This window comes from Balaenoptera acutorostrata, chromosome 1, assembly GCF_949987535.1.
Source record: "Balaenoptera acutorostrata chromosome 1, mBalAcu1.1, whole genome shotgun sequence".
NCBI classification, from domain to species: domain Eukaryota; kingdom Metazoa; phylum Chordata; class Mammalia; order Artiodactyla; family Balaenopteridae; genus Balaenoptera; species Balaenoptera acutorostrata.
Window position 1 is genome coordinate 30,609,197 of NC_080064.1, and position 26,957 is coordinate 30,636,153.

Genomic DNA, 26,957 nt, shown 5'->3' on the forward strand with positions numbered 1-26,957 from the left:
TGAGATTCCCTAGAAAGTTCTATACAGGCACCATCCTCCCAGGATAAGACATAAAGTGCCTGGATTTTTTTTTTAGTATCTTGTAACTACCAAAAGGAGCAAAGGACAACCTATTCCCATCTTAGAGATGAGAAGGTTAAAGACTGGAAGCCAAGTACTACTCCAAACCCAACCAAGTTGGTGAAGGCAGTACCTTCCCAGTGGTCCTGGCAGCCGTTCCAGGGCAGGGGTCACTGGTGGGGGTGGCTAAAATGGGAGGACACAGGCCACCCAGCAGACCACCTCCACCAAGTGTCACAGATGGGAACTGCAAGGGCAACTGCCACCTGAAAACACATGTTCCTCCGCTAGGACGGTTGTTCCTCTAATCAATAACTTGATCAAGGTCATAACCTTATCCTCTTTTAAACTCAAGCAAACTTAAGCTTAGCTGATAGCCAAAGTTGCAAATATCACAAGTATGGTAGGCAGGGATCTCCCGGCATTTTTTCCTAAACAAGCCCAACGTAGGGAACCTAAGTGATCTCTCAAGACTCTTGTATCTCCAGTATGTCTGGCCAACTTACAGGAAAGTTGTGAGGTCTCCTAATCAATGATTAAACTTTATAGAGAAAATATGTATAAAGCAAGCCATGTCTCTAACCGTGATTATACATACATAGAGGTATTCATATACATAGATATGCTTTTAATAATGTATCTTTTTAAGAGTAGTCCTACTCTATCTCTAGCAAAAGTCAAACTGTGAGAGTCAGAAATATCTTCAGGTTTGCTGTGTGCTGTCCTCAGAGTTAAGGAAACCACCGGGATCCCATCCTTCCCTCCCGGGAAAGGAGACTGACAAAAAAGGATACAGAAAGCTTCTGGTTTCCATTGTTTTTAGTTTTGTTTTGTTTTTAAGGAACAATCTATATAAGAAACTACTTCCTTAAAAAAATCCCTGAAGTTCTGCTACCAAAGACATAGGCAAAGACATCTAAATAGCCACAGAGTCAAAAAAAAAAAAAAAAAAAAAGTTTATTTGAGAACAAGAGGAAGCTTTTGCACATCTGACAAGGTAGACGTGTTTGGATAACAGACGCCATCCGTATTTCAGCTCTACCAATATTGCCACAAATGGAACATATTTTTTCTAACAAAGATATGGACATAGTAAAGGACTATGACTAAATAGAGTCAAAGGAAAGGTGAGGCCCCACAGCTTATCCCTTAGACTGATTCATGACACAGGATTTAAATCGAACAATCCAGTCTCCTAATGCAGTGGTTCTCAACTTGGTTTCTTATCAGAATGCCAGGGACTCTTCGAAAGAATATCCCCAATACGAGGCTGTACCCGAGTCAGAGTCTTGGGGAGTGGGACCCAGGCACTGGTAGTTTTGTAAGCATCCCAGGTGATTCCCGTGTGCAGCCAAGGTGGATGGCCGCTGCTCCAGAGGCAGGTAACAACCGTTAACGGGTTCCTCAGCCCATCCACCCTGAAAGGAAGGGGCATTTGCTGGGCATCGCGGCCTCTCGGTGATCCTGTCATTCACTTTGCTCAAGGACTCCAGGCGTTATCAGCTTTGGGTACAATTTAGAGCCTTTCCATTTGCCTTAGTGATTTTTAGAGCAATCAGGCAAATACCATCAAAGAGAGAAAAGATGGAAAAAGAAACTTCCGTAAGGCATGATACGAATAAGTAAGTGAAAAAACAATCTCAAGTTTAAAAGTGAAGGATGAGAAGTCAAAGCCTGTGAAATTTTATTTATACAAAAGAATAAAAATACCTATTTTAAAAGGACTGATTTAAACTTATGTTTTTCAGCTTTTCCTGTTCCTTGAACATGAAACTGCTTCCAACTCAAAAAGATTTAAGATAGGTAATTATTAAACAAACACTCTTTACCTTCCCTCTGCAAAAAAACAGAAAGCCAAGTCCCCATTTTATTTATGGTAAACCAAATTATTTTCAGTTAAGAATATTGGCAACTGCACGAAACAGATTATCAGATATGTCAGCAGGAAGGTATGAGCTGTACAATGGCATTACAAAAAGTCCCACAAGAAAATAAGATGGTAAAAACAATCATAGAAAAATGATAAAACACTAACAAAATAAGAAAACGCCAGATATTTACAGCCTCCCTCTGAAATGTGACTTGTTCTACGTTCAGCATAAAACAAACCTAGAGAACATTTCTCGATGCGCATCACAGATGAAGCTGGTGTCGGCCAGTTTGCCGGGGGAGACATTGGTTCCAAGAAGGGAGAAACGCACAGTTAGCAACTTGCTGGGATTAAAACAATGTCTTGGGTCTTCCTGCAATTGTTACTGAAAATGACACAAAGTAAATGCTCCGATATGGTCTTACAGAAATGACTTGTTTGTCACCACATTTCAGAACAAACTACTCAGAGTCACAGGCACCGGGTCTGGGAAAGCAGAGACGGATGGCCACGCAGCCAGGTGAGGGGTGTTTATCTTTGTGAGGTCGGAGGAGGGAAGCAGGGCTCTATAGCCTGGACGCTTCTGCACTAATGAGTCTTCTAATAATCCTGAAGAGAGAAAAACAAAAGTCCCAACTTATTCTCAGCAGAACATTGATAAATTCTCACCAACAACCCTGCTAGGCTATTGCTCTGTAGCCAAAGGTTCTATTTCAAATATGACAGACAATATTTCACATCGAAAATGGCTTGTCTTCTGAGTCCACAAAGGGACAGAAACATCAATTCTGCCTTATTAGACCTGAGAACTCACCAGTTAGAGGCATGGGGGTGGTGAGGAGGGGTAGTATTAACAGTTCATTATTTGATCAAAGGGAATTTTTCTTCAGTAAAAAATGTGTGAGCCTTTCTCTCTCCAAAATATAAAGAAAGTACACAAACCTAAAAGTCAAAGTGCATCCAGATGGATACCCCAGACTTTAAAACAAGAACTGTGACCCCAGATTAGGAACACTCAAGCTCTGAAGACAAATACGTTTTTCTAACCATCTACAAAAATCACCAGCCTCTCTCAAATGGTCTGGCTGATACTTACAGCTCGTGGTTTTTTGTTTAACTTCAGATCAATCCTGTGATAGGAAAGATAAAAGATATTTGCATTTTAATTTACAGAAAACGGGTCCAAGAATCAGCTACTGCATAGGGCACAAGCTATAACAAAGACTATTTGGTTAAGTAAAATCCACATTCTTCATTAGACTATGTCATATTTAGTTGTTTACCCAGATATTATTAAGCAAGTATTTATTAAAAACATGAGCAGATACTCTTGCCACAAGGTAAACTTAGATGACTCAAAAAGAAATACACTATAGCAGTTATAAAAGTCGTACAATTTTTTAAGATTATTCCAAAATTACACGTTAAAGAGCTTGGATTAAGAGGGCATGCTCTACATTAATGTGTTAGCTCTGCAACTATGTTGCTGATAATCACTGAGACACAGAGTGATTAAGAACAGGAAAGAGACTAGGAGTTTGTATTCCTGGACATGAAACACAAAAGAAATTCAACAAATTTCAGTTTTTAAATCTTTCCAGAGCAAAATATCAAGATCTTAAACTATCAATCTCCTTATGAAGCAAAGCCAGGATATCAATTTAAATATGAATCAAAGTAAAGGTTATCTATTTTTAAAGAAATTAAAATGCATAAAAGTGAAGTTTACTTAATTTTGCTTAAGTTATTAAATAAAATGTTACCTCCATCACGTTTTTCTGTTTTTAAAAAAAACTTCCCAGCCTAACCTAATATACATACCTACAATTAAACAGATAAACTATGGGTTAGAAAGGTCTCAAAAAGGCATATTTGTCTCTACACACTAAACAACACAGCACAAATACTAATTCAAATCAAACTTACTCAAAGTCATAATCAAACATGCCAGACGGGCTGAGGGGCAGCATTTGAAAGGAAGAAAGCAATAGAAATTAATATCCTAATTGAATAAATTAGTTGATTAGCCACCCTAGCAAGATTTGTAGAAACAAAATCACTTTTAAGAATCTTAAGCCACAAAGTTTCAAACATCAAAGCACCAAAGATTCTGTGGTTGGGAGATTCCCTTCCCTCAATGGATTTCATATCAGAAGAACAGACTATAAAAAGAAAAGTTATTTCATTAGAAAACTAGATACCTGCAGGCCTTCTATTAACTGCCAGATTCAGAGTTAGAACTTTTAAAATATTTAATTATAATGAAAAATAAACACGGCATTTAGAAGAAATAGAGAACAAAGGGTTTAGTCACATAATGAAAAGTGGTTTGAAGACAGTACCAACAACTCAGCATAATATACTTTCACTAAAATGAAAGATAAAAACATCATACATTTTTGAAAATAAAAAACACTTTGCAATTTCTAACTCGGGTTTTATATTTAAGCATGTCCAAACATGGTACTCCTTTTCGCTGCACTCATGCTAGAAGCCAAGGGTTGAATCAGAGTCTAATTCCAAAAACCACAGAGCCATATTACTCTGCCCCTGAACTGGTGAGGGCAGTTAACGGTTTATGTCAGGGCTACAATTATGGAACGCTGAAGTCTGCAGTGCACCTATTGAAACAAAGGGAAGTTGACATCCACAAGCACCCAAGCCGTAAGGGTCCAGATGGGAGCAGCCTAGAGGAGAAGGCCGTTTCGGGCCATCACCGCTAACAGACCATGGGCTGGGCAGACCTCCAAAGCAAATGTTAACCAGGGGCACGACGCCAGCTCCTTAGCTGGCTCCAGAGCCTTTCAGACTGTAGACAGGAGGTAAAACAATATGCAAAACGGCTGTATTTCCTCCTAACCAATGTTTGCAAGAGTGAAGCTGGAAGAAAGCTTAACTTCAATAACTTTTATGCAACAGTTTCACTTAGGACATTTGGGAAAAGTATACAGTAAGTGTACAAACCAGGAACTGTCAGAAATTTAACTTTCAGCCTAACTTAACTTTGTTCAGAAATTAAAGAAGTAGACTGTACCTATTTCATGAAAACGTCACAAACTACCTAGAATTCTAGAGCTTGGTACAGTATCAAAAACCTGTAAGAGCAGCTATAGGTTATACTGATTTCAACTTTTTTCTTTAAAGACACTGGGACTTATCATTCAGATATCACGTAAAATATAAGACTTTAGAATCTTGTGATCATTTATGAATGCTAAAAATTATTTGATAGATTTTTATATTCCTAAAGAGGACAAATTCAAAGTTCTTCCTTTTTTGCTAGGGTACTTATTTATATTTATTTCCACTTTGCTTTACTCATCACTAAACAGTGTCTTACACATGGTGGGTATTCAGACTTTTGTTGAAATAATTTACTGTTGACTTTTATCTGGCAATATGGGGTGTGGTACATTGAAGGAGAAATGACACTGTACTGGGAGCAAAGTTACAAACATGTGTAGACAAAGTGCTCCCCCGCCCCTGTCCCCCAACCTGTCAGACCCACTAAGACATTAGTCAGGGGTGAGGGGTTTGGGCCAAACACAATTCCTGACTAAAGATGGCAGGAATCTGAGAAGGTGTGCTAAACCTATTTTCTCCAGAAAGAAGGCAAATCAGCTCCACTATCCTCCCTCGGGGCAGGTGAGTCCCTAAGGCCAACGGAGAAACCCAGCAGGATACTGAACCTGGGGAACGACAAAAGGATCCTGCTTTCCAAACAGAAAGCCCCATTGTGAAGGCAATAACTAACATCAAATATCTTTTTAAATCCTAGTATTTTTCTGGAAGGAGTTAGTTCCTAGGGCCAGGAGAGGAAAGGGTAGGAAATGCTGTTACTATGGAAATCTACCAGCAATCTGCAAGAAGAAAGTTAAGTTCAATGCCTAATTCCCTTTTATCAGCTGATCATATCATTAAGGAAAATAAGGTATTACCTGAAATAAACAATAGCTATCAATAGAGTCTAGTGTACCAGGAATGGAGAAAGTGTCCCAGAAACTTTCAAGAAATTTACCCCTCCTCTACATACTCTGAAATAGGAAAATAATTATCCCATTTAAAATGACACTGGTGTAAACTTAATGAAAGCAACACAGAGCATGACCTTTTTATCTTGACAATTTAAAAAAATATTTTTAAGAGTATGGATCTCTGCTGTTTATGATAAACTAGCGTCAGTCCTGTCATAGTGATTAAATAAGCTGTAGCCTTACCAAAAAAAAAAGAGAGAGAGAGATGCAATTTTTGCTCTCTCTTACTGCACTTATGAGATTGGCGTGGTGATTCCTGGTTTGCAGAAAAATGTTAAGCTGCAGTCCTTAGTCACTATCTGGAGGATATACTATTTCTGGGTCTAAAAACCACCACCACCATTGACAAGAAAAACTCTTAAAAGAATGAAAGAATCAGTTGATGCCAAGGAGGCTTAAACCTGTTAGAGTTAATTCTGTATTATCCCTGTATGCCACATCTGGCAAAGGTAACAACTGTAATATCCTGGGCGCCTGAGGGAATGTTCTATGGGACAACCCAGCCCAGAAGCAAACTGACTGGCACAGGGAAGCCCACCCCTTCCTTGCACGCCCCCTTTCACCTCCTCAGCATGCAGCTCCTAAGAGGAGCAGGACAAACGCCAACCTGGTGGATATCTGGTTTTCATACCTCCCAGAAGAAGGTTTGAGGCCATTCCTTCCTCTAGAAACTACTGCATTACCCTCTCTGAGTTCAGCTGTATAATTTCCAATTATCTGAGCTAACAGGCCCCGGCATTATCATATAAACCCCAAGCAGAGTGAATGCTAAAATCCTCTCTGGGTGGCACCTGACCTCTCTGTCCACTGATGTGATTCCTATCTCATTAGGCACTGCAAAACAACACAGTGAACAAACATTATCGAGGAAGGTGCTCTCGTATCTTATAGCCCTTATATTGTTCCTCTGATACCGAAATCAGCATTTTACAAAGATATATAAAAATAGAGAAATCATAAGCAATCAAAAAACTTGTATTTAAAAAGCATAAAGGCACTATCAGATCAGTTCTGCCCATCCTCCAGGGAATAAGAATAGGCAGGGGTCAGGATTAGGAGCAAAAGACTTATCCCACTTTTCAGCTTCCCAACACATGCTAGTGGCATCTTCCAAACACTAGTACACAGATTCCATTTCTATTTCCCTTTTTCTCTTCTGAAAGGATTTCAAATTCACTGTATTAAACAAAAGTTTTATGGAATCAAATTCTTCTACACTAGAAACACTTGAGAAGGATGTCTTCCTTCACAGTTACTCTAATGCCCACTAATTCCTCCCTTAGAGAAAAATTAGCCTGTTTCAGTTGGACCAAATGAACTTCTTCCCATCAGCAACAGAAAGACCACACCAATCCTGAAGAATGTTTATTCTATTAAAGTCCCTTCACAGCAATGGTCACGGAAGCTCTAAGTGGGTGGGGATAGGGTGGGGGCAGAGGGGGTGGGGAAAGGTGGTCCCTACCACTGACCTGTGCCGGTTTTTATTCTTTCGTTTTTTATGGCTGCTGTGATGACTCCCTGAGGAAGTAGAAGAAGCAGCCTTCTGAGGTTTCACTCCCTGCACAGATCCATCCAGATCCTCAGGGTCCTCCTGGCTGGGCTCATTTTCCTGATTGTGGAAGTCTGGAGAAGTATCACTTTCCGTCCCACTTCCTGGCTCCCCTGGAGGGAATAAACACAAGTCCCCCAAAGCATCATCAGTACTCCTCAGGCAGTTTGTCCATCAGTCAGGAAAGATTTTTTGAGCACTAACACATAGAAAAGGACTTGTTTCCTACCCTCAAGGACCATATGTTCTAACTGACAGGAAGATACATACAGTCAAAGTTATCAGAGTTCCTGAGAAACTTGTAATCTGAAACAATGTAACCAGAGGCAACAGACCTAAAGACAGCTGGGAGACTGGACCATACAACCAAGATAACCTCGCTACATAAAGGTTATTTAAACAAGAATATGCTAATGGGATTAATAATTACACAAGAAGCATTATCAAAAACATTACATAGGTCTTCGGGAGGTGAGAGATGACCTTGGGAAAACATCCTACAGCTGGCCCTGGTTCCTTCCCCAGACCACATGGGAATCCTGACTTCCCATCAAGAAAAAGGGCCCAGGAGAAGAGCCCCATTACCTAAGTTACTCTGAGAAGCCTTAAGAACATTATTTTAAAAGTGGTAATAATACCCTTCAGCTGAGAGATATTCCCAATTTTATTTATTTACTTTTAACATCTTTACTGGAGTATAATTGCTTTACAATGGTGTGTTAGTTTCTGCTTTATAACAAAGTGAATCAGCTATATGTATACATGTATCTCCATATCTCCTCCCTCTTTCGTCTCCCTCCCACCCTCCCCATCCCACCCCTCTAGGTGGTCACAAAGCACCGAGCTGATGTCCCTGTGCTATGCGGCTGCTTCCCACTAGCTATCTATTTTACATTTGGTAGTGTATATATGTCCATGCCACTCTCTCACTTCGTCCCAGCTTACCCTTCCCCCTCCCCGTGTCCTCAACTCCATTCTCTACGTCTGCGTCTTTATTCCTGTCCTGCCCCTAGGTTCTTCAGAACCATTTTTTTTCTCTTAGATTCCTTATATATGTGTTAGCATACAGTATTTGTTTTTCTCTTTCTGACTCACTTCACTCTGTATGACAGACTCTAGGTCCATCCACCTCACTAGAAATAATTCAATTTCATTTCTTTTTATGGCTGAGTAATATTCCATTGTATATATGTGCCACATCTTCTTTATCCATTCATCTGTCGATGGACACTTAGGTTGCTTCCATGTCCTGGCTATTGTAAATAGAGCTGCAATGAACATTGTGGTACATGACTCTTTTTGAATTATGGTTTTCTAAGGGTATATGCCCAGTAGTGGGATTGCTGGGTCGTATGGTAGTTCTATTTTTAGTTTTTTAAGGAACCTCCATACTGTTCTCCATAGTGGCTGTATCAATTTACAGTCCCACCAACAGTGCAAGAGGGTTCCCTTTTCTCCACACCCTCTCCAGCATTTACTGTTTGTACATATTCCCAATTTTAAAACATCCCTCAGATATATTAAATAAGCAAGTTCAAGAACAATTTGCATAAATACGTTTTTAAGAAAAATTACATGTATTTTGGTAAATGTATACTTTTTCTTCCTGAAAGGAATTTCTTGAAACTCTTAATACAAAAGGATGGGGGAGGAGAAGACTTTCACTTTCCTGAACTGTTGAAGAATCCTAAATATGTACATACATTACCCGTTTCTAAAAATTGTCAAAAGGGGTTATGTGGACAGCAGAACCAGGGGACCATCTTTCTTCTTTTTATGTCTTTGTATTACAGACTACTGGGAAGAGATTTCAAATTGAGTAGCACATGGATATGAGAGCTAAAAGAAAGAGGCAATCCCAAAAAAGCAGAAGAGAGAAACAGAAGCAGATCTCAGCAATCATGAAACCCTATTTTTGAACACTTCGTGAAAACAATAGAAGAAGAAGCTCTAAAACTAGGAAGCTAGAAAAAGTATACTGACCAACCCTGTCCTGAGGTTCAGGAAAACTGATTTCATATAAAAATTAGCACAAGAACTTCAAAACTTACTACACAAAGCTAGAGTAACCAAGACTGCATGGTACGAGCGTAAGAATAGACATACAGGTCAAGGGAACAGAATTCAGAGTCCAGATATAAATCCTTACATTTATGGTCAACTGATTTTCAACAAGAATGACAAGACAATTCAATGAAAAAAGAATCGTCTTTTGACAAATGGTGCTAAGATAACTGGATATCCACATGCAAAAGAATGAAATTGGAACCCTATCTCACACCATATACAAAAATTAACTCAAAATGGATCAGAGACCTAAATGTAGGAGCTATAAATCTCTTAGACTCTATTGGATTAGGCAATGGTTTCTCAGATAAGACCACAAAAGCAAGCATGACAAAAGAAAAAATATGTAAAGTGAACTATATCATGTATGTAAAACTCTTGAACTGCAAATATCACCCAAAAAGTAAAACAACCCACAGGGGTGAGGTGAGAGCAAAATGGGCAAAGGGGGTCAGCTATATGGTGACAGATGGAAACTAAACTTTTGGTGGTGAGAACACTGTAGTATATACAGAAGTCAAAATATAATGTTGTACATATCAAACTTATATGTTATAAACCAATGCTAACTAGAAAAAAAAAAGAAAAAAAAAATCACAACCCACAGAATGGGAGAAAATATTTGCAAATCATATATCTGATAAAGACTTGTATCCAGAATACATAAAGAACTCTTAGAGCTCAAAATTAAAAAGACAAAAAAAAAAAATTTAAAACATCAGCAATGGATTTGAATAGACATTTCTCAAAAGAAGATATACAAATGGGCAATAAGCACACGAAAAGATGCACAACATCATTAGCCATTAGGGAAATGCAAATCAAAACTACAATGAGATAGCACTGCCTACCCACTAGGGTAACTATAATGGAAAGACAAACAGTAACAAGTGTTGGTGAAGATGTGGAAAAACTAGAACCTTCAAACACTGCTGATGGGAATATAAATTGTACAGCCAATTTGGAAGACAGTTTGGCAGTTCCTCAAAAGATTAAACACTGAGTTAACAAATCACCAGCAATTCCACTCCTGAGTATATATCCAAGAGAAATGATAACATGTTCACACAAAACTGGTCATAAATGTTCACAGAAGTATTATTCACAGCAGCAAAATGTCCATCAACTGATGAATGCATAAATAAAATGTGGTATATCCATGCAATGGAATATAGGCACAGCTCGGAGACATTGTGGATTTGGTTCTGGACCACCACAATAAAGCGAGTATCAAAATAACGTGAGTTACACAAATTTTTTGGTTTCCCAGTGCATATAAAAGTTATGTTAACACTATACTGTAGTCTATTAAGTGTGCAACAGCATTATGTCTAAAAAAATGTACATACCTTAATTTAAAAATATATTATTGCTAAAAAATGCTAACCATCATCTGACAGCACAGGGTTGCCACAAACATTCAATTTGTAAAAAATGCAGTATCTGCAAAGTGCAATAAAACAAAGTATGCCTGTAATATTCAGCATTAAAAAGAAATGCAGTACTAATAAATGTTCTGTCTGGGAGTTTTTAAGTGTGATTATAGTGTAAAGGGCCTATCATTTATATAACTACAATATGATCCAGTAACCCCACTTACGGGTATTTATCCAAAAGAACTGAAATCAGGATCTTGAAGAGATATCTGTACTCCCATGTTCATTGCAGCATTATTCAATAGCCCAAATATGGAAACGACTTAAATGTCCGTCAATAGATGAACGGATAAAGAAACTGTGGTAGGGCTTCCCTGGTGGCGCAGTGGTTAAGAATCTGCCTACCAATGCAGGGGACACGGGTTCGAGCTCTGGTCTGGGAAGATCCCACATGCCGTGGAGCAACTAAGTCCGTGTGCCACAGCTACTGAGCCTGCAAGCCACAACTACTGAGCCCGAGTGCCACAACTACTGAAGCCCATGCACCTAGAGCCCATGCTCGCAACAAGAGAAGCCACTGCAATGAGAAGCCAACGCACCGCAACAAAGAGTAGCCCCCGCTCGCCGCAACTAAAAGAAAGCCCATGTGCAGCAACAAGGACCCAACGCAGCCAAAAATAAAATAAATAAATAAATGTATTTAAAAAAAAGAAAATGTGGTATATACATAACAATGGAATATATTATTCAGCCTTAAAAAGACGGAAATCCTGTCATATGCCACAACATGGATGAACCTGGAGGACATTATGCTAAGTGAAATAAGCCAGCCACAGAAAAACAAATACTGCATGATTCCACTTCTATGAGGTATCTAAAACAGTCAAACTCACAGAAGCAGAAAGTAGAATGGTGGTTGCCAGTGGCTGGGGGGAGGGGGGAGGGGAGAGTTGCTGTTTGATGAGTATAAAGTTTCAGTCATGCAAGACAATTAAGTCCTAGAGAGCTGCAGTGCAACTCTGTAGTTAAGACTATCGTATTGTGCACTTAAAAATCTGTAGGTCTGGACTCCCATGGTGGTGCAGTGGTTAAGAATCCACCTGCCAATGCAGGGGACACGGGTTCGAGCCCTGGTCTGGGAAGATCCCACATGCCGTGGAGCAACCAAGCCCATGCGCCACAACTACTGAAGCCCGCGCTCTAGAGCCTGCAAACCACAGCTACTGAGCCCGCACGTTGCAACTACTGAAGCCTGTGCGCCTAGAGCCCATGTTCCACAGCAAGAGAAGCCACTGCAATGAGAAGCCCACGCACCACAATGAAGAGTAGCCCCTGCTCGCCGCAACTAGAGAAAGCCCGCGCACAACAACGAAGACCCAACACAGCCAAAAATAAATTAAAAATTAAAAAAAAAAATCTGTAGATCTTATGTTTAGTGTTCTTGCCACAATTTAAAAACTATCATTTGGCAATACATACTGAAAGGGACTTCCCTGGTGGTGCAGTGGTTGAGAATCCGCCTGCCAATACAGGGGACACGGGTTTGATCCCTGGTCCGGGAAGAGCCCACATGCTGCGGAGCAACTGAGCCCGTGCGCCACAACTACTGAGTCTGTGCACTACAGCCCGCGAGCCACAACTACTGAGCCCGTGTGCCGCAACTACTGAGGCCCGCACGCCTAGAGCCCGTGCTCTGCAACAAGAGAAGCTCGCGCACCGCAACGAAGAGTAGCCCCTGCTCGCCGCGACTAGAGAAAGCCCACATGCAGCAACAAAGACCCAACGCAGCCAAAAATAAATTTTAAAAAAATTAAAAAAAAACCCAACATACTAGAATATGTATACAAGAAACGGGGGTAGATTTCTGAGATTTTTCAACATAATACAGGGGCTGGAGGTGAGGGTAGGTAGGGTGTGGATAGGACAGGACTGGCCACAGTGTGATGATTTGGGGGCCATGTGATGGGTACACAGGGATTCATTGTTTTGTCTGCATTTGCGTAGATTCAAAATTCACTCTAATGAAAGAGTTTAAACGTAATCTTTTTCCCCCTTATTTTACCCCAATGTATCTGTAATGGGCCCTCCCAAGATATGCTTTTAAGAATGGGAATGGCAAGACTCTTTTTGGAAAGTCCAGGGTGTTTTCCAACACCAACAACCAATTCCCTGATTCCCCAGACACCAACACTTGAATTTAATTCTGACACTAACTACTGGAGTCAGGGCAGAACCCACAATTTAAGGGCTCAGTCCCACAAGAGTGCCCCCTACTTCAGACACCAGTCACCAGTCCTGGGCCTCCCAGACATCCAACAGACCAGCCATAAATCAGGGGTACGACAACCCCCTCCTCAGGGTCAATAATTTGCTAGAATCAGGAACATGCTTTATTACAAAGGATACAACTCAGAAACAGGCAAATGGAAGAGGCACACAGGGCAAGGTATGGGGAGCGGCGTGGAGCTTCCTTGCCTTCTCTGGGCTGGGAACCTTCCCAGCACTGCACCATGTTCACCAACAGAAACTCCATCATTTAGGGGTTTTTATGGAGGTTTCATTATGCAGGCATGACTAATTAAGTCACTAGCCATTGGTGATGAGCACAATCTCCAGTCCCCTTCCCCTCCCTGGAGGTTTCAGGGTTAAGGCTGAAAGTTCCAAACTTCTAGTCAAGGACTGGTCTTTTGGGTGACCAGCCCCCATCTGATGCTATCTGTGGGCGAGGGAGGGGCTGTGAACACGGCCACCAGTCATCTCATTAGCATACAGAAGACTACTCTTTTGCATGCTAGTCATTCTTTATTTTTAAAAAAATTTTTTTATGTATTTATTTATTTATTTATGGCTACGTTGGGTCTTCATTGCTGTGCACGGGCTTTCTCTAGTTGAGGCGAGTGGGGTCTACTCTTCGTTGCGGTGCGTGGGCTTCTCATTGCGGTGGCTTCTCTTGTTGCGGAGCACAGGCTCTAGGCAAGTGGGCTTCAGTAGTTGTGGCACGTGGGCTCAGTAGTTGTGGCTCGCAGGCTCAGTAGCTGTGGCGCACGGGCTTGGTTGCTCCGCAGCTTGTGGAATCTTCCTGGACCAGGGCTTGAACCCGCGTCCTCTGCATCGGCAGGCGGATTCTTAACCACTGTGCCACCAGGGAAGTCCCATGCTAGTCATTCTTAATATTCTGGAGAGTCCAAGAGTTTTAGGAGCTGTGTGCCAGGAAAGGGGACAAAGACCAAATATACATTTCCCTTCATACGACAGAAAGTAACTGGGCTATATTTATGAAAATCATTCTTTGACACAGTAGTGCCACTTCTGGGACATTGTCATACAGAAATTAAAATTCCACTGCAAAAAAGCATACGGGTACAAGGATGTTTACTGTGACACTGTTCATAGTGGGGGAAAAGGGAGATGATGGGAATATTCATCAACAGAGGAGGAACAACCAGACTAGGGGATATTTTCTGGCTTTTAAAAAGAATGTGGGACTTCATGTGGCACAGTGGTTAAGAATCCGCCTGCCAATGGGGGGGACACGGGTTCGAGCCCTGGTCCGGGAAGATCCCGCATGCCGCGAAGCAACTAAGCCCATGCGCCACAACTACTGAGCCTGAGCCCTAGAGCCCGCAAGTCACAACTACTGAGCCCGCACGCCACAACTACTGAAGCCCGCATGCCTAGAGCCCGTGCTCCGCAACAAGAGAAGCCACCACAGTGAGAAGCCTGAGCACTGCGACGAAGAGTAGCCCCCACGCTCCACAACTAGAGAGAAGCCTGTGCGCCGCAATGAAGAGTCTGCACACTGCAACAAAAAAGATTCTGCATGCCGCAATAAAGATCTCACGTGTGGCAACTAAGACCTGACGCAGCCAAATAAAGAAAGAAAGAAATAGGGCTTCCCTGGTGGCACAGTGGTTAAGAATCCGCCTACCGGGCTTCCCTGGTGGCGCAGTGGTTGAGAATCTGCCTGCCAATGCAGGGGACACGGGTTCGAGCCCTGGTCTGGGAAGATCCCACATGCTGCGGAGCAACTAGGCCCGTGAGCCACAATTACTGAGCCTGCGCGTCTGGAGCCTGTGCTCCGCAACAAGAGAGGCCGCAATAGTGAGAGGCCCGCGCACCGCAATGAAGAGTGGCCTCCGCTTGCCGCAACTAGAGAAAGCCCACGCACAGAAACGAAGACCCAACACAGCCAAAAATAAATAAATAAATACATAAAGTGTAAAATTAAGAGGTAGAAACAAAATATTAAAAAAATAAATAAATAAAATATTTCATTTAAAAAAAAAAAAAAAAAAAAAAAAAGAATCCGCCTACCAATGCAGGGGACATGGGTTCGAGCCCTGGTCCGGGAGGATCCCACATGCTGCAGAGCAACTAAGCCCTTGCACCACAACTACTGAGCCCGTGTGCCACAACTACTGAAGCCCACACGCCTAGAGCCCGTGCTCCTCAACAAGAGAAGCCACTGCAATGAGAAGCCCGCGCACCACAACGAAGAGTAGCCCCCGCTCGCCGCAACCAGAGAAAGCCCACACATGGCAACAAAGACCCAATGCAGCCAAAAATAAAAATAAATAAAATAAATAAATATATAAAAAATAAATAAATAAGACTGCAAGATGCTAACAACAGCTGACACAGACAGTCCTTACCATAAGCCAGGCACTGCTGTACACACTTCAAATATATTAATACATACAACCCTCACAAAAGGGTTAAAAAGTTAAAAAAAAAAAAACGAAATATAAACAGATGAGTCTAAGATGGAAATGTACGGTCAGGACAGCCTTCCTCTGCCGTACTCAGTCCTATTTATTCAGATAAAAACTGTCATCTCTGAAAATGCAAATGGTGGAGGCACTAGTTGGGGAAGGAGCAGGCTACCAGGGCATGCAGTCACAAAAGCTTTGGATCACAGACAGGATTGCAGAAGGGACACAGGACTAACTGAGGAGGGGCTGGGCACAGGGGAGAGAAGGGGTAACTAAAAAGGTGGGAAACAAGTAAGGAAGGCAAGTTAGATACGGCAAATTTTGTCTGTGTTGCAATTCTACTCAAAGACACTGGGGAGCAAAACCAACTATTCACTCATTTGGGGCCAGTTGCTATGGGAGTTCTGAGTAAATGGATGGAGGAATTGGTCATAGTCTATAAAGTGGGGACACGTGTACACACGCACACATGCAAACACAAACAAAGCAGCGTAAATCAAATCAAAGCCCTATGAACAGAGTCCAGGCAGTAACCGATGTCCCAAAGGGCTGATACGGATACTAAGTATTATGCGAGTCAGAGAAGAAAGAGCGGATTATTCAGGAAAAGCTTCACTGAGGGGGTGGAATTTAAACTGGACCTTGAAAAATGAGAGCCAAAATAAGTACAAAAAGTAGCACATGCAAAAAAGTGCAGAGGTGAGAAAACACAAGGTATTTGGGACAAATAAGTCAAACAACACCTTTTAAACAGAGAGCTTGAGAAATGACAGGTGAAATGGAATGACAGGTTGAGCGGAGTCATAACTGTCAGACTAGGGGATCTAACATGGGGGACAATATGAGGGGATGTTAAGAAAACTGACTTGTTGCTTAATCTTTCTGAGCCTGTTTCCCCGTCTGTAAAATAGGAATTCTTTCTCTCACGTGCTGAGCACCTCTTATGGACGAGACATTGGGCTAGATGCTTGGGGCTACAGCCATGTTCCCTATCCTCAAGAAGTAGCTTCAGGGATTAAATGAGACAATGTAAAGTGTTTGCTTACTGTTCGGAACACAGTAAGTGTTCAAATCTCAACATCTTTGAGATCTACAAACACATAAGTCAAATTCCAAGCAATCAGTCAGGGTTATTTGCAGTAAAACAGCTGCTAGCCGGACATAACAAGACGAAGGCATCCAGAATTTCGGAACAGGGAAGTAACACCAAACAACTAACGTGTATTGAGTTCTCTGTGCAAACCCGTGTTTTAAGATTAGGCTAGAAGCGGTTTATAAGAGGGACTGGAGCTGGGGAGACTAGATTAAACGCTGTTAATGTACAAAGTGAGAGCACAAAGTAATAATCATTTCCTTCCTCGGCTCATGGAAGCAGAAGAGAAGTGATAGCAAGAGGACTGGGTTACAACATATCAAAGTACAGCAGCAAGTCGGTCAATCGATTGCTGCTGCCACCATGAAAAGACACACGTGTTTGCCTCTCACTGACATAAAACTGAGCAACTCATTCTTAGAGCAAGTAACGTCAAATTTTAAGTTAAATACATCTACAAATGAGATGCTCTACTTAAAGGACTAGCTACTGAATAGTGCCGCGGCAGTGACTTCTGATCAGCACGAAACGTTTAAAGGCAGAAAGGAAGACACCCAGAACAATGCTCATGCAGCTGTTCACTTACCTGTGCAATGATGCAGATGCTGGAGGGGTTTGCTTTGAGGAAAGCTTCAGAGAAGCCCAGTAAAACAAACAGGTGAGACTGCTGATCCTTTACAGGAAACTGGATAAAATCTGCCTGCTTTGTTTTTCTTTTACTTTATTCTTTTTAGAAAAATATACAATGCCTCACTAATTAGCTTAAAATTCCCCTTTGGGACCATGCTAATCCAGTCTCATTCTAGTGTAGGTACATAAGAAGCCAGAGGAAGCAAAAGTAGTGCCTTTTTTGAGGAAAATTTCAGAACAGTTCAAAAATAAATGCCAAAAGTGCAAAACTCCAAAATCTTTTGAGATCTGAGAATGTACAAGTACAAATTCTAAGAGAAAGGGATGTTTTCTTCATTGCCACCAAAGATCAAAAACACAGGAGTCATTCCACAAGATCTGTTATACAAAAATTCTGAGACAACGGAAAGACTCTGTACAAAGGAAAAAAGAGTGAAAGGCAAAGCAGACCATTCCTCATTCCTCTCTTGGAATTCAAGTTTGGATCTTTTGGGGACCCTAAGCCTTGAACTTGGTCCAAGCAGTCCTAGCAGAAGCAAACATAGGTCTTCTCTGGAAGACAGCACCTTCATCCCAGCTGTCAAATTATTCTACAAATACTTTTAACTATAGTGAACAGAAGTACACAAAGACAACCAACAAGCACACAGGGAAATTAGATTTCATGAGTGATACAACAGCAGAAACAACAAACAGAAAGAGGCTCTTAAAGACTTCAGAAACTGAAATTAAATACAGATTACAGAAAACCTATGCTTGTTATACTTAAAGAAGTAGGGACTTCACTGATGGCGCAGTGGTTGAGAATCTGCCTGCCAATGCAGGGGACATGGGTTTGAGCCGTGGTCTGGTAAGATCCCACATGCCGCGGGGCAACTAAGCCCATGCGCCACAACTACTGAGCCTGTGCTCTAGAGCCCGCGAGCCACAACTACTGAGCCCATGTGCCACAAATACTGAAGCTGCACACCTAGAGCCCAAGCTGTGCAACAAGAGAAGCCACTGCAATGAGAAGCCCGCGCACCACAACTAAGAGTAGCCCCCACTCGCCACAACTAGAGAAAGCCCGCACGCAGCAACTAAGACCCAACAACAAAGACCCAATGCGGCCAAAAATAAATAAATAAATAAATTTATTTTAAAAAAGTAAAAGGCAAGTTTGAAAACAACTGCAAAGAAAGGTACTAAAAAATCACATAGCAGGGGCTTCCCTGGTGGTGCAGTGGTTGGGAATCCACCTGCCAATGCAGGGGAGACGGGTTCGAGCCCTGGTCCGGGAGGATCCCACATGCCGTGGACCAGCTAGGCCTGTGAGCCACGGCTGCTGGGCCTGTGCTCTGGAGCACGCAAGCCACAACTACTGAGCCCACGTGCCACAACTGGTGGGGCCCTCGCACCTAGAGCCCATGCTCCGCAACGAAGAGTGGCCCCCGCTCACCACAGCTGGAGAAAGCCCACGCACAGCAACGAGGACCCAACGCAGCCAAAAATAAATAAATAAATTAAAAAAAATATATATATATATAAAAATCACATAGCAGATTTTGTAAGTAGTTAAGTAGAATTTCTGGAAATTAAAAATGTAGTAATAGGACTTCTCTGTTGGTCCAGTGGTTAAGACTCCACACTTCTAATGCAGCGGGTGAGGGTTGATCCCCAGCTGGGGAACTAAGATCCCACATGCCACGCAGCATGGCCAAAAAGTTTTTTTTTAAAGTATAATAAAAGATTTAAAAATCAAGGGACGGTTTAACAGTAAATCAGACTCAACTGAAAAGAGAATTAGTGAATGGGCAGGTCAGAAAAAAAATTACCCATAATGCAGCACAGAGACAAAAAAGAAGATATAGAAAAGATAATAAAAGACATAAAGGATGAAATGAGAGAGAAGGTTTAACTTACATTTAACCAGAGTACCAGGAGAAGAGAGAGAGCATGGAGCAAACACAGTATCTGAAGAGGTAACAGCTGGGAATTTTCCAGAACTGATAAAAAATACCAAACCATAGTTTCATGAAGTCCAATGAAACCCAAGCTAGATAAATTAAAGAATGAAATCCAATAAAATAAATTTAAAATGAGATTAAGTAAAGCAAAGAGGCACAGAAGAAGAAAGTAATTAAGCTGGATGTAGTACTAAGATTCATTCCCCAAACACATGCTATAAATTCCTATTTGCTTTCTAGAGAGGAACCCCAAATTTGGCTTTAAGCATTTTAGCACCCATACAAAGAGGGAAACAGTCAATTACCAAGTTTTCAGTAAAAACCAACTAGTCGTTCAGGGAAAACAACTATTCCTAAAGGAGATAATAATTAGTAATGATAATAAACATTTGCAACGTCCTCTTACAATAACACAGTGACACATTTTACAGGACCAAAATGTTACTAAGTGCAACTTTATAGGGAAAACCAAGGAATACCAATATGATATATTCCAGAAATGGGGCTCAATCCAGGGGGAAGATCTTAGGGGAATGGATGGCATCCACATGCTCCAGAAAATCTTCAATACATCAGTATTTGTCTCAAGTCAAGCTGCTGAAAGCAGTGGCTTTAGGAGTCTTCCTGACCAGTATCTAGGCACACCCCTTCTGTGTGGGTAATTAGGTACAGAGCCATATACTAAACTATCCGCTAAGTCTGGGGCAAGATAATAGGCTCTTGTGAAAACTGAGGAGTCAGACATCATTCCATCGCAGCTCATAGGAGTAAGGTCCAGAATGTTCTTAACCAGTCTTGTTACTCCACAAAGCAGATGAAATGGCTCTACATTCTAGAAGTGGTATTAATGGAGAAGAAATAAGATTTAACTGACAGTCATAATGAAAGAAAAAATCAAAAGGACTTGGTCCAACTGATTAGGCTGGCAGAAAGGAGTCAAAGCTGCCTACAAAGTTTTGAAGGACAGAGAACAGAAGTACTGTGAAACAAAACAACTAGGCAGACACATTTTGAAGGAAAGAGAACAGCTCAGTTTTAGACAAAATATTTGAGTCTGATCATCTGAGTGGAAATGTCTAGAAGACATTTTCTAGAATTTTCTAGAAATGCATGACTAAAGCTCAGGAAAGGAGTTAGGGATAGGGCTAAAAATTCAGAAATCTGTACATAGAGATAATAATTTAAGTCACTGAGTAGTTCTAATTCCCATACTACCAAAATCCCTTCTCCGCAAACCAATGCCCTGGTAATGCAAACAAGAGAACTTGATCCCACAACAAGATATGCCATGTGAAAATACCCACCAGCCACAATACAAAAAGCAGGGTGTGTTTCAGAGTGACCCGACCCACAGGGAGAGCATCCAATACAGCTACATAGAGTCTGATACAGAAAGATAAACCTGCAGTTCTAAGTCCCATCACTAGAAATTAGAAAGGAGTTAGACTGTATGGCTTACATACAGAGAATGATACAATTTCTCTACAAAGTAAATACTACCTGCTCTCCATTTTAAATTTAAGAACACACAGGTACATTCTGTTCATAGGATCAGAATTTCCTAAGAATTATTAAATTGGGTGCATGAGGATTTATTAGATATGTCTGAAATTTTCCATGATAAAAGGGTTTTTTTAACTTTAAAAAATTCCCTAAGACTCAACAGGAGTGAAGACATATCTCTGTGTCTTTGAACAGGTGAAGTCAACCTTCATGTGACTGAAAAGGCAGGATGGACACGGTAGTTTCTTCCCCCAAAGAAAGACAGAATTAAGGATACCCAAAAGGGTTCCTAACTTCTAGAAAGAAGAGGCAAGAACAAGAGATGCAGTCTTCAGATACACCATTGGATAGGAATTAAATATAGGGGCGATGGTAGCTTAAAAATAAACTGATGAAAAAGTAAAAAGATAAACTTACTCTTTTCAATGAGCTGGTCCTGAACTCCTGCCAATGCACTTACTGCCTAAAAGAAAAAACCACCAGTTACTACAAAAATTATCACAGATCTCAGGAGAGCACTCACAGACAGAAAGGAAAGAGACAACCAACTCACAGACGGACAGGAAAGAGAAAACTCGCAGAAACTTAACGGAGGTCTTCCTTAACAATGGGCCACAGAAAGATCCCCCCGCCTCACTTACAGCTGCTGAAGTAACTGAGGATTTACTGAAGAGCCGCTCTGCTTCCTTAAACTTCCGGTTCCTTCTATCGTTTTTGCTATTGGAGTTTCTAAAACACACACAAGAAACTCATTATAAGCACCAAGCTATGTCTGTGGCTCAAGCTGAGGACGCACCAGGACAAACGTAAGGAACTCTTTTTTTTTTAAATTACCAAGTTCCATACAGAAATGCCTCCACACCACTTGGATTGACCAAAATGACCTTCAGGCTGAATGCCTATGTAGACAGCAATGTTTTCCAATGGACGGTATGTGGTCCACTGTGACACATGAGATTACTTTAGCTTTAGGTTCACAATCATTTTCACTTAATATGTATTTATTTTAATGCCTATTATTAAAAACATCTAGCACAGACTAGTGCTATGAAGTATCTCTGTTAAATAATCTTAGTTTAAAAAACTTAAAGGGCTTCCCTGGTGGCACAGTGGATAAGAATCTGCCTGCCAATGCAGGGGACATGGGTTCGATCCCTGGTCTGGGAAGATCCCACATGCCGTGGAGCAATTGAACCCGTGCGCCAAAACTACTGAGCCTGCGCTCTAGAGCCCGCGAACCACAACTACGCGTGCCACAACTACTGAAGGCTGCGTGCCTAGAGCCCGTGCTCTGCAACAAGAGAAGCCACTGCAATGAGAGGCCCGCGCACCGCAACAAAGAGTAGCCCCCGCTCTCTGCAACTAGAGAAAGCCCGCGTGCAGCAACGAAGACCCAACACAGCCAAAAATAAATTTAAAATATAAATAAATAAATAAATAAAACTTAAAGAAAGAACCAGAGTTCCTTAGTGAAATGACTGATACCAGGTCTGAGACAGGAAAAGGACAAGGATGGGACCTCCTTGGTGGCGCAGTTGTTAAGAATCCTCCTGCCAATGCAGGGGACACGGATTCGAGCCCTGGTCTGGGAAGATCCCACATGCCGCGGAGCAACTAAGCCCATGTGCCACAACTACTAAGCCTGCTCTCTAGAGCCCACGAGCCACAACTACTGAGCCCACACGCCACAACTACCGAAGCCCAAGCACCTAGAGCCCGTGCTCTGCAAGGAGAGATGCCTCCACAATGAGAAGCCCGCGCACCACAACAAAGAGTAGCCCCCACTCGCAGCGACTAGAGAAAAGCCTGCGCGCAGCAACGAAGACCCAACGCAGTCAAAAATAAATAAATAAAATAAATAAAGTTACTAAAAAATTTTTTTTAAAAAAAAAGGACAAAGAAATCAGCCTGAGGAGGCTCCCTCTGGCCACGTTTGGGACAAACTAAGCATCAAAAAGGATAATGATGGGTGTGTTAGCATTGTGAAAAGTCAGTGAGCTAAACACTTATGGTCTGTGCACTTCTTTGTATAGATTTCAATAAATTAATTTACACTAAAAAATAAAATAAACCTTTACAAAGTGACAGTACTAGATCCCAATACACTGTTGTTTTTTTTTAAATCCATGCATCTACAGTGATTCTAAAGAGAGAGAAAGAGAGAACGAAAGGGAAAGAAGATAAAAAGGGAAGACTCTTCTTTCAGAATGCCAGTAATAAATGTAAAAGGAACAGTAAAATTAGAATCATCATTTTGCAACCTCCATTATAATAATTAATTCAGATAATCAACAACGGATACTAAAACCAGTGACAAAAATTGGGGGGAGCAGTATAATCACACTGCCTAAAAAGTGTCACCTCCAAGGACCTCCCTAGTGGTCCAGTAGTAAAGAATCCACCTTACAACGCAGGGGACGTGGGCTCGATCCCTGGTCAGGGAACTAAGATCCCACATGCCGTGGGGCAACTAAGCCTGCGTGCTAAAACTACTGAGCTCGCACACCTCAGCTAGAGAGCCCTTGTGCCGCAAACTACAGAGCCCATGCACCCTGGAGCCCGCGCGTGCCACAACTAGAAAGAGAAAAACCTGCACACCACAACTAGAGAGAAGCCCACGCGCCGCAATGAAGAGTCCGAGCACCACCATGAAAGATCCCGCGTGCCGCAACTAAGACCCGACACAGCCAAAGATAAATAAAATAAATAAATAAATAATAAATAAATCTTTAAAAATAAAAATAAATAAAATGTATAACCTCTGAAATTACTTGTTAATTACAAAGGGAAAAAATAACTTTTACAATGGCGAAATCATACGATCAAACTTAGCGGCACCAATAATGGGGTAATCTGTCATTATGTGCCTCCTGATAAAACAGAGGTAAAAAACAGGAGGTACCCAAATCACTAATGCAACATTTTTGCCAAAAATATTTAAAGGATCTCTCATGAAGTCACTATAAGAAAAACCTGGAATTGGGACACTCTACAAGACAACGTCATAAACAATCTTACCACCGAAAAGGGTGGGAAGCTCCTAAATTAAGAGACTAAGGAGACACAACAGCCAAATGCAATGCACAAACACTCACTGGTTCAAAACAAGGTAGCAATGCATTTTAGGAACAATTAGGGAAATATGAATAAAGACTGTATATTACATAATATTATTAATGTAGTGCTAATTTTCCAGGCATGATAATTGTTGGTTACGTAAGAAAGATGTTCTTATTCTTAGGAGGTACCTGCTGACATAATTGGGGGCAAATGTCATGATATCTGCTTTTAACTTTTAAATGGTTTAGCAAAAAATGTATATACATATATATATGGGAGAAAGGGGAGATATAACTACAGAGGGGTAGCATGAGGGAGATCTTTGTGATGATGGAAAAGTTCTGTATCTTGATTGCAGTGGTAGTTACAGGAATCTACCCACATGATAAAATGACAGAACTACATATACACATTATACCAATGTCAATTTCCTGGTTTTGCTATTGTACTATATGGTTACATAAAACCCAACCACTGGAGAAAACTGTGCTGTTTTTGCAACTCCCTATGTATCTATAATGATTTCAAATTTTCAAAAAATTTTAAGTGTAGATATAGGGGTGTGTGTTAATACACATTATAGAAAGGGAAAAAAGAGAGGAAAGCAAATGTGGTAAGAAGTTAACAACTGGTGAATGCTAGTGAAGGACAGATCACGAACTATTCTTTCAATTTTTCTCTAGATTTGAAAATTTTCAAAAAATTTAGAAAGTTTTCAAGAATAATATTACTAAATAAACCGTGGTACAGTTGGCACACAGGTATGGCAAATCTTGTGAGGGTGGGACTCGTGACTGATTAAAATGTAGAAAACACTGATAGCTGTGCTGGTGTGTACGGTATTATATGCTGTATCTCATTTAAGCCTCACACAACCCTGTGCCACTGGCCAGATTTCCTCTACTATACAGATGTAGGATTTGTCCAGGGTTACTCAGTGAGGCAGTGGCTGAGCCAGAGTCCAAGCTCAAGTGCAGACCTCTGTCCACCCCACTTTACTACTGTCTCCCTGCCAAGTCACTACCAACAACATACACAGCCCTAAACACAAATATTACTAGGGCACAACACAAACACTACAGGCTTCTGACACTCACTTTTGGTTGGTCAGATACCGATCCCAGCCACGAATAATGTTGCCATACATCTGAGTGTCTTCCAGGTAGCTTCCTTCAAAAGCATAGATCTGTCTCTCCAAGTTTGCCAGTGTTTCCTGAGAGATGAAAAACAAGGAAGTGGTTAATGCCTTCTACATGCAAGCATTAAGCCTAACCAAACTGAAATCTGGATATCAGACTTACAAACTCAAGTTCAACTATACAGAGCCAGCCTTGTGGAAAGAAGGATGACATGGGCAGGGGCAGGCTGTTTCAGACTAAGACAGTCTAGACCCATCTTGTTGGATCCCTTTAAGAATAAAATGGAATGGAAAGAGCCTGTCCCCATTAAAATGTACACCCATGCCAAAGTTTGCATGTACTCAGGGGCTTCGTGGAAACCCAGCTGTCAAGAACCTGGGCGGAGGAAGAACGTGAGCAGTCTCCACTCCCACGCATAAAAGATACTGCTACCGTGAAAGGGAAGGGTGATCAGCCTTCCAGCGCCAACTCGCTCCCCTCCCTGCAGGCTCCGAAAGGCCGCCTGCACTGGGCTGCGGTTGCTATGGAAACCTGGAAGGGCAGCTTCAGGTAAGATGGGCCTCCCGGTGCCCAAGCCAAAACGCAAGGGGAGGGAGGGCTTAGCCACCAGGGTGCAAGGGGTCCCGGGTGCGTGTCACAATTCCTAATTCCCTAGACTGAGTCCGCTTCCCCTCGCCTGTCACCTTCTAAGATGTTCCCAAATACATCACAACCCTGCCCATCAAAAACCGCATCCAACTGATCTACTCCTAGTCCCCAAAAGGACACGCGCCCCTCCATCTTCCAAAGGCCTGTCTGGATGTGTGGGTCCCCTTCCCACGGCCTGCCTGGATGTGTGGGTCCCCCTCCCACACCTGTCTCCTACCCCACCTCCCAAAGCCCACTGGCAAGCCCGAACCAATCTCCTACAGCCTGCCGACAAGCCCGGTCCCCACCCCTCAAAGATCGTGGACCCGCCCGCCCTCGCCCACCCCGCAGAGCTCATGGACACTCTCCTCTCCAGGGCTCCCGCACGGAAGCCCCCACCCCCTGGCGCCATCGTTCCTCCACGCCCCCACCTGCCTAGTCCCCCTCCCCCTCCCCGGCTCCGCGCCCCGCCCCCGGCCCCGGCTCCCTGCTCCGGATGAGCACGGCTGGGAGGCCGAGGCGCCGGCGGGCCGCGACATGCGCAGCCGTCCTCAGGCCGCCGGACTCCCGGCCGCTGCGCTGCGCTGCGCTGCGTCGGCGGAGTAACGAGCGGCGCGGCGGGGCCGGGTCCTGGAGGCGGAGGCAGGCACAGGGCCCCCACCCAGGCGCCCCCGGTGCCAGCCCTCACCGCCAGCTCCTGCTTCCGCTTCACGAGCTCCGCCAGCTCCCGCCGGGTGTCCGGGATCTGCGGCGGCGCCGCCTTGTTGTGCATCGCCATGTTGTGCCGAGGCGGGCGGTGGCGGCGCCAGGCTGGGGGCGGTCCTTGCGCGCCGCCGCCCGCCAGGGGGCGCTCCCCGCCACACTGCGCCGGCGCTCGCGGCTTCCAGAGGCTCGCGGTGCCGCGCTGAGCTCCAGCCCGCGGGCTCGCGCGCGCTCTGCCAGGAGGACCTTAGTGTTGGCCTTTGCTCTTGGTCCTGGCCGAGTTTCTGCACCACAAATTCACCGTGTCCAAAATCAGACCTCTCCGAAGTCTCCTCAGTGAATGACTTTCATTGTCCGACGAATTGCCCAAGTCAGAAACATGGGTGCCATCCTCACCCTCCTTCACCCCCTTAATCCGATCCAAAACCAAGTCGAGCCAAGTGGACTCGACTCCGGAAGAGCCCGCAAATCTATTTTCTTTTGTCTGCCACCTCCCTCATTCATCCAGGCTCTCCTTATTTTTTGACACATTATTCCAACAGCCTCCTGTTTCCACCCTTAGCTCATTTAATCCATTATCCACAGTGGT

At 42.7% G+C, this 26,957-nt stretch overlaps 1 protein-coding gene across 5 annotated transcripts; it reads right to left on the reverse strand.

Annotated features, from left to right (window-relative positions):
- Nucleotides 1–995: 995 nt before the first annotated feature.
- On the reverse strand, nucleotides 996–26,485 carry MEAF6 (MYST/Esa1 associated factor 6). Of its 5 annotated transcripts, XR_009005163.1 has the most exons (9): nucleotides 26,355–26,485; nucleotides 24,998–25,113; nucleotides 21,482–21,569; nucleotides 21,258–21,303; nucleotides 7,434–7,626; nucleotides 3,857–3,886; nucleotides 3,694–3,751; nucleotides 3,027–3,060; nucleotides 996–2,539 (listed from the first exon to the last, which is right to left on the reverse strand). XR_009005163.1 is itself a non-coding variant. In XM_057527587.1 (8 exons), the coding sequence occupies exons 1-8, from the start codon at nucleotides 26,442–26,444 to the stop codon at nucleotides 2,531–2,533; spliced, it is 606 nt and encodes a 201-aa protein (XP_057383570.1). In that variant the 5' UTR covers nucleotides 26,445–26,485; the 3' UTR covers nucleotides 996–2,530. The 5 variants fall into 5 exon arrangements, 3 of the variants coding, with proteins under 3 accessions (XP_057383570.1, XP_057383576.1, XP_057383585.1); XR_009005164.1 differs by lacking the exon at nucleotides 3,857–3,886; XM_057527587.1 differs by lacking the exon at nucleotides 3,694–3,751.
- Between the last annotated feature and the right edge of the window lie 472 nt (nucleotides 26,486–26,957).

Bases quoted from the DNA above. Each gene is read 5' to 3' on its own strand.
- MEAF6 (XM_057527587.1), bottom strand. From the start codon at position 26,444: ATGGCGATGCACAACAAGGCGGCGCCGCCGCAGATCCCGGACACCCGG. The intron at 21,304-21,481 runs GTAAGTGAGGCG...TTTTTCTTTTAG, and splicing joins CCTCAGTTACTTCAGCAGCT to GCAGTAAGTGCATTGGCAGG. The intron at 3,061-3,856 runs GTAAGTTTGATT...TTCCTATCACAG, and splicing joins ATGTTTGATTATGACTTTGA to GATTGATCTGAAGTTAAACA.